An 8,575-nucleotide genomic window follows, 5' to 3' on the forward strand; every position below is an offset into this window, starting at 1 on the left:
CACTATATTCTCATCACAGAAAGTTGTATTTCTACATCTGTGATGATTACATGGATATTTTAACTCGACATCATTCAAGCATTTTGGATGAGACTTAGTGAACTTCACAAACTCTTTAACCTCAGTAAAAAATTCTTGACTAATGAATACATTGTATAATCTATTGTATATCCAAGCTTTATTGATATACATCATATCATAATGAGAATAAAATTTTTAACATGATTAATCATGTCAAACTAAGCATGCTTATATTTAAATCATTTAGGTCTCATAAAACAAATCATATTTTCTAAGGTAAATGTCGAAAACATTTATCTTATAAGAAGTTCTCCTATAATTATATTAGAAGAAGGAGCTCTTTTTTAAGTCTCATAAAACTAATTGCAATTGAATAGAAATTATTGTATCTCTAATTTAATCTAATTATCAAATATCACAATTAGCATATATGATAATGGGAAATTATAATTGGACAATTCAAATAACGTATATATGAGAACCTAACACAACAATATTGTTCTAAAAATCCAAACATACATCAAACATGCACATAATATCATTAAATGACATTACAAGACTGGCCGGGCTTACTAAAACAGTGGGCTCACAAGTATAGCAACCTTGGAAGCAAATTCGGCCTCGCGAGCATAACGCGAGGTCGTAGGCAGCCTTGTAAGCATACACGACCTCGAAGGAGAAAACTTTACCTTGCGATAGAGAGGAGCAAACAGATGGCTCTTGAAGGAGTGCTCGCGGACGATAGAGAGTTGGGCATAGTGACGATGCCGGAGAGGAGCTGGATTCCGAAGAGAAGGAGCTCAGACACACTGACTCGCGGACGTCAGATAGCACCAATGACTTGAGAACAACGGAGAGACTGCTGAGGAGGGCGGAGATGAGGCTGAGCTCGTTGGACACGAGGCTAAGTTCGCTGGACACGAGGCTGAGCCCGCTGGACATCGCCGCCGAGGACACGCTACGGAACGTCAGAGAGGATGCGTCGGAGATGCCCTGGACGGTCGTCAGACAGGATCACCAGAGGGTGAGAGGGGGGGGGGGAGATCGATCACATGAATGCAAGATCGAGCCGGAAACACTATATTTTCCTGATTTTAGCGATAAAATATTTACTTCGTCAGCTAGTATTTAATTTGTTACTATTAGAGATTGAATTAAATATTCCATCGCAAAGATCGATTGATTTTTTAAATTTTATTATATAATTAGCAATGAAGCATTTACACTGTCCCTAATAGCGAGAATAAATAAGTTATTGACTGCTATTAGCAACGGAGTAAATAAACTATCACTATTAGCGACGGAGTAAATAAGTCATCGCTAATACAGGATTTTCTTCGGGTGGGCCTTCATAATGGATTAGTCTGCATGTGATTTTAATCATAGTGTTCTGGGCCTATTTTGGCATTTGGTATTTAAATAATAATAATAATAAGTTGATTATTTAAGTCTATCAAAAGTGACGTTATGACATTTATTCCTATTTGTTTTAGTGTTCGTGCAAAATGCCAATCTAGTAAATTAATTTGTAATTTCTTGTCAATTGTCTCTTTGACTTTGACTCTGATTGACATTGAAATTCTGGTTGGTTTCTTAAAGTTCATTGCCTAGGAATACAGAGAGAAGTGTCTTTGACTTTTGTTTCTGGAATTCTTGTCTTAATTTGACTGAGATACTTAGATACTTCAATTTTGATTGAGATACTCTATCTTTCTTTAGTTTGCTTGGTCTATATATGATTTTCTTTCAAAACTTTTGCCTGGCTAGGTAAGTAAATTGGATCCAATAAAAAAAAAAAGAAATTACTAATAATCAAATCATTATCCATGACCCAGGATTCAAGTCTGAATTTAATTTGTTTATAATCGAACTGAGCTCGAGCTTTATTTAACGAATATATTTATGACTCACGAGCTTATTCAAACTTTTTTCGAGCCTAAACGAACTTAATAAATATAAATTATAAATTTAAATATTCATTAAAAATTAAATTATATATTTAGAAAAAAATTTATAATTTTATTATAATAAATAAATTTAATATATTTATCTATATATTTCATAAGTAGATTGTAAAATCTATAAATTCAATATTAGAATTATTATTTTTTTATTTACAAATTGATTCATGAGTAACGAACATGTCCACAAATTAACAAGTTGAACATTATAAAGCTTGAGCTTGATTTATTTATCTTAATGAATCTCATTAAATGAGGTTAAACAAGCTTTTATCAAATCGAATTTCAAATATCTCATGAACAGCTTGATTCATTTACATCCCTAATTTTACGGATGAAAATGACTCTCGTTGAGGCCTAGAGGTGGGAAATGGGCCAAGTCCATTGCACAGCCCATACGTCTGGGCCGGGCAGGCTCCGAAGATAAGTACATGGCAAACGTGGCTTATGGGCCCCTTCAGATTTATAAATGTGTATCTTCTGAAGCGGACCAACAAATTTAGGATAATTATAAAAATACCTCTAAGAGAATATTCCTTTTAAATCCATCTTAATATTTTGTAATATTTAAATATTCACAATATTTTTTAATTTTACTATCAAAATAGGCTTCTATTAATGAAAGTGTGATTTAGAGGAGGTATGTTAGTAGTAAAAAATTAAAAATATTAGGGAATATTTTGATATTAATGCACTTTAGAGGGTGTTTTGAAGATTTTTCATAAATTTGAGATAGCTTCAGTCTGCAAAGAGATCGAGTTGTGGCATGAGAAACAAAAGATGGAGGTAGAACAAAGCTCCTGCTATTACGAAGTCCCAAAAAAAAATTGAACGTACACAAATCTTATATTGTAAGAATCCCGTGACCTCCGAATGATACGGCAAAAACTTTCCGGTTACCCCAAGACTCCCCTTTACCATAACATGACCAAAATATGACATGGCTGACACCAGCATTTCGTCACATACATACTCAAAAACAAAATAGTTCATAACTACATAATATTTCATGAGACAGAACAATATTTCATGAGACATCCTAAGACCTAAGATCATATAAGACCCATAATAAACTTCAGCACTGACCATTCACCATGGAGAAGACGAAATATTGGAGAATTTCAACTCAGCAGCCACTTTTGATTCTTCAACTTCATTCAGGTCCATTTTCAATTTGGCAATATCGGACTCGTACCTGTTTATTTGATTCATAGCTGAATCTTCTCTCTCTTGGAAGCAATCAAGGTACTCTCTCAGATTCTTGATAGATCTATCAAGGTCCATAAATTGAGAGTCTATCATACTCTTATCGTCCATTTTTGCAATAATTTTTCCTTCCAGTTCTGCTTTTCTAGTCAAACACCCCTTATGATATATTTGAAGCTCTCGCAATTTCTCGAGGCGAGCACATACAAAATCAACACTGAATCCATTACTTACAAACTGATAAAGATCCTCCAACTTTGCATCCAGAGATACTTCATCTCTATCAATATGTAACTTCTGTATATTAGTGACCAAGTTTGCAAAAGATACCATAAGACCTATGGCCATCCCTTCTCGAAGGTCCATAGTGTACTGCTCCAGAAGGCAAAAATGTGGCTGTTGTGGCATAACCTGGAATATTTCCATTGATTCTATTTGTTTCCACAGCCAGGAAGTCTTTGAGAATGGCAATGCCATGTCTTTCAATGGTGGCCCACCAGAGTGATCCATGAGAGCAGCATCACCCTCGAGAGCAACTGCCTTTGACTGAGCATGATTATGAGCAATTTCAGTGCAAGTTTCCACAAGAACTGATGGGGCAATCTGACTTTGAATGTCAGCTGTTACATTGTTATAGATCTCATTAAAAGCGACATCATTAACTGAATTCAATGTGACATCTGCTAAAAATTATGTATGAAGAAGTTGCTAGTTAGATTCTTTTCACTCAATCCTTCCATGCAAATGACACATCTAGCTTGTACCAGCAATGTCGCCTAAATTGTATTTGGGCCTCTATGTAAAACAACAGATACTTCGCTCACCTTCTATATCAGCACTTGATGGGGACCCTTGATACAATATAAGTTTATTCTGCTGCGGAATAGGTTGAGCTGCCATACTGTATAAATCTTGACCCGATAACTCATCATTAGCTCCACTATAATTGCTCAATATGACTTGATCGGTATCTAATTTCTTGATATTGTTAATCTTCACTGAAAATTGGATGCAAGTTTTAATAAGCTTCAACCATGTAGTTTGTATTAAAAATGCTATGACTTACTTCTCACAGGCACATGCAAGTGGCTGAATGATATACTCATCTGTTCTTCTCTTAATATTTTGCTGCCCCCATCTTGTAATTGCTGTAGCACACCCTGGAAACAAGGACAAGGAAAAGAAAACAAACAAATTCCTGTATACTGATTTATGCATACACTTGATTAGTTCTATAAGAAAAAAGTCCCTTACATCATTACTGAGATTCTTTTGCAGTTTTTTAGATTTAGCGACCACCTTAGTTCTTTTCTTCTCAACTTTTGTAGTCAAAGCATAATCCAAATTGTAGTTCGTCCATTCTAGATTATGGGGATGATCATTAGCTTCATAACCCATAGGTGTGCCATCAACTTCAGTTACATCTGGCTGATGCTTTGATAGCTGATGGTTGGCATTTGCAAGACCTTCCTCCTCGATAGATAATCCAGGTACATCCCTTATCGATGCATCAGGTTCAGTAATAGTTCCCCTAGAAGATGGGCTTATAGTAGAGGAGCTAGGATCCATCAGTGGCATTGAAGAACAACTATCTATCACAAACATTGGAGTTGAAGGGCCTTGAGGTATTAATTGATGTTGTGGCATCACATGATTGTATTGTGACTTGGCTTTCTTGAACTTTTTGGAACCTTGTGAAGGCCCAGACTGTAAATTTGCTTTCTTGTGCTTCAGATTCAACTTGAGTCCCCCGAGTTCAGATGTAACTTCACCTTCACATTTAGAAGGGGGCAGTGAACTAAGAAGACTGCATCTTTTCTGACCTCGATTTCGTATAACAGAAACAGAACTGCCTTGTGATTTTCTAGTCTCTTGCTGAAATATGCGGCAAACAAACAAATTTTCTATAGGACTGAAATTTGTTCAAAACAAACAGCAAAAAGTTAAAGGAAAATCCTATAGACGAGTGATAAAATTACCACTGAAGAACAAATGCCGATGTCAGACTGTGGAGTTGAAGGGCATTCAGGCATTAATTCGCATTGTGGCCTCACATGATTGTACGGTGACTTATCTTTCTTTAACTTTTTGGAATTTTGTGAAGGCCCAGAAAGTACATTTGTTTTCTTACGCTTCAGATTCAACTTAAACCCCCCAGGTTCAGAAGAGGCCTCACCTTCACCTTTAGAAGTGGTTGATGAACTAAGACGACTGTATCTTTTTTGACTTCGTGGATTTTGGTTGCCAGAAACAGAACGGCCTTGTGATTTTCTAGTGTTTTGCTGAAACATGTAACAAAGCAACATTTTTTCTATGGGGTTGAAATTTGTTGAACTCCAAACAGCAAAAGTTAAAGAAAATCCATTAGGAGCCAATAAAATTTACCAATAGATCACATGGTATTTCACATTTCAAAACTGCTAACTAATCACTCTCCTAAGACTAATGGCCATGACTCTGTCATTCAATACAAGCACAAGGATTAACAACTAGAAACTGATTAACTACATAGCACCAAGCCAACATTTCCACAAGAAAATGGCAAGATGACATCTTTATATGGAACTTTATGCAATCACTGAACAAGAACTGAATGAAACAAAATATGTGTCGTGATGTAAGTAGTGAACCTCGTCACAACATTATTTCAAATCCTATTTCTATGGCAAGTTTAAAGGTAGAACTGTTACCTGAAACGTGAAAACCCACCGCTGGCCATCCCAACATTGAGAATGCCTAAGTTGATGAAAATCAAACACCATCTCCGACCTACTGTCCCTGACTTTGACAATGCAGCGAGATCCTTTGAGAACATCTGAAATCTCTCCCAGCACCCACCCACCATGGAGAGGCACTTCTACCTCATCACGAGGGGCAAAATCCTTCACCAATATTGCATTTAGCTGGCACGGCCTCATGTATTGAACGTCGACAAACTCAGTCAGAAGCTCGCCGGTTGTCGCCGAGGTCAGACTCCCGTACTCTATCAAATAGGTACTGATGCTGAACACTTGCTTGACACTAGCAGAAAACCATGCCGAGACACCGATTTCTAGGTTACGGCTGACTTCAATCCGAGCTCCGGCAGCGAACTCCACTTCTTCAACTCTCTGAAATCAAGCCAGGTAAGAAAGTTGAGACATTAAATCGAGCACATCCTCAACCCTAACAATAGTGCAACTGAGGGAGTAGGTTTCGCGGCCATTACCACATCGCCGAAGGGGACCCAATGGCGATCGGTCCACTCCAAGTGGGATCGGATATCGGACGCGTCGAACTCCAGCTCCTCCCGGCTCGTAGGGAAGGCGACGATGTATCGGCCGGTGGTTTGGAGGACGGCGGAAATGACGCCGGCCCACCAGCCGTCTTGGTGGAAGGCCTCGACGAGATCGTGGAGGCCGTGCTGGCAGCGGGAAGGGGGCGGCGGCGGTGGTCGGGGACGGAGTTGGGAGACGAGGACGATCTCGCGGAGAGGAAGGGAGGGGTCGTCGTTGTCGACGATGGTGGAGTAGACGATCTGGACGCGGTGCTGGGGGAGGCTGAAGGCCGCAGTGGCCTCGTACCACGCGCCGAGGAAGCCGTCGTCGTCGCTGCGGACCTCCACCAGGTCCCCGGGCTTAAACCACACGGATCCTGGCCGGTCGCCTCTCTTCTTCTCACCGCCACTCTCCAGCGCCATCGCCATCGCCATCAAGGGGATACTCATTGACGGCGATACTGATGGGCCCGAATGCCGAAAAGGGTTAGTAAAAAGGAGACCCGCTGAGGAGTTGCTAATTGCTATCTACGCAGTGAGGGAGAGCTGCTTCGCCACCCCGTGTGACAGAACCCCTCCACCTTTTCTCTCTCTTTCAAATGACGCTTCTACTCTTTTCTTTTTATTTTTTTTTTATTTTATTAATTTTATTTAATTTTATTTTTTAATTAATTTTGTTTAAAAATAACTCATTTTTCCAATTTTATTTAATTTTATTTTTTAATCGATTTTATTTATTATTTTTTTATCAATACTTTAATTTTACAATTTTATATAAATTTAATTTAGTTTTATTTTTTTATCAATACTTTATTTTTTCAATTTTACATAAATTTTATTTAGTTTTAGTTTTTAATTAATTTTATTTATTATTTTTTTCATAATACTTGTATTTGTTTTCAATTTATTATTTTTTTAAGTTTTATTTTTTTGTTAATCAATTTTTTATCAATTAATTTTATTTATTATTATTTTCATAATACTTGTATTTGTTTTCAATTTATTATTTTTTTAAGTTTTATTTTTTTGTTAATCAATTTTTTATCAATTTTTTATCAGTTTTATTTTTTTAAGAATTTTTTTATATGTTTATAATTTTTTGTTTATTTTTAGTTATAAATTTTATGAGTTATTATTGGTAAAAATTTTAAAAAGTATAAAAATATGGATCAAAATAAAAATTATATATTTAAAACTAACAAAAATACTAACAATTAATAGTGAACACATTGTAACTTAGGAATAATTTTTTTTTCAAATGAAGAGTACACGTAATAATATAAAAAAACATGAAAATAGAAATTTTAATCAATATTTACCTCCAAATGATGCTCCCGACACGTTTAGTGGTGGTGTACCTATTACTTCGTATCATAAATGAACACATGTCCTATAACGAGTGACTCATCCTTTAACTTCATACGATGAATGTTGCCACCACCATGTTGGAATGGGTGGTACAGGGTAATAAGGATGTAAGAAAACTTGTACAAAGTGACTGTCAACATGAGCAATAGCTATTTCTCGACGCTCTTGGTTTGGAACTGGAGGAGTTCTTAATGGCATGTGAGTAAAACAACTCCCAACATTCTCACCAAATGTATGTAGTACAAAATTATACCTTGATGCGATGACAATTGCCAAAGACATAGAGTCCATCCAATACATTTCTGGTGCCCATGGCTCGAACCAATTCAATGAGAATAATAGATTGGTTACCAAATTTTGATCTGGATAAAGTTGATCATATAGATCCGTATTTTGTTGAATCTCTTCTATAAGCTCGAATCGTACTTGAAAGCAACCTTTTTTACCATACCCAATTAGTGCAGCTATTACCCTGAATCCACAATGATCATCAGGTTGAACATCAACAGTGTGAGAAATATAACGCTGCAGAGGCTAAGGTAATTTCTCAATATAAGTATCATGGATGGGTGGAACTGGAGAGTGATCATGGGTCGTTTAAGTATTGTGAACCTTCGACCCCCTTCCACGTCTTCCTTTCTCTCGAGATGTTGCAGTCGGTTGAGAGACTCTAGATCTTGAAGTGGATGCATCTACAAAAGAAGGTATGCAACGCCCACTTTGCTCATCTCTACCCGTAGGTCGACCTCTATGTTTTGTGTTG

The 8,575-nt window shown here is 36.9% G+C and overlaps 1 protein-coding gene across 1 annotated transcript; it reads right to left on the bottom strand.

The window, feature by feature from the left end:
* Positions 1-2,763: 2,763 nt before the first annotated feature.
* LOC122056646 (DUF724 domain-containing protein 2-like) lies at positions 2,764-7,035 on the bottom strand. Its single transcript, XM_042618700.1, has 7 exons — positions 6,397-7,035; positions 5,879-6,298; positions 5,168-5,470; positions 4,443-5,063; positions 4,255-4,348; positions 4,013-4,186; positions 2,764-3,808 (listed from the first exon to the last, which is right to left on the bottom strand). The coding sequence occupies exons 1-7, from the start codon at positions 6,892-6,894 to the stop codon at positions 3,072-3,074; spliced, it is 2,847 nt and encodes a 948-aa protein (XP_042474634.1). The 5' UTR covers positions 6,895-7,035; the 3' UTR covers positions 2,764-3,071.
* Between the last annotated feature and the right edge of the window lie 1,540 nt (positions 7,036-8,575).

Source organism: Zingiber officinale, chromosome 3B, assembly GCF_018446385.1.
Source record: "Zingiber officinale cultivar Zhangliang chromosome 3B, Zo_v1.1, whole genome shotgun sequence".
Taxonomy (NCBI): domain Eukaryota; kingdom Viridiplantae; phylum Streptophyta; class Magnoliopsida; order Zingiberales; family Zingiberaceae; genus Zingiber; species Zingiber officinale.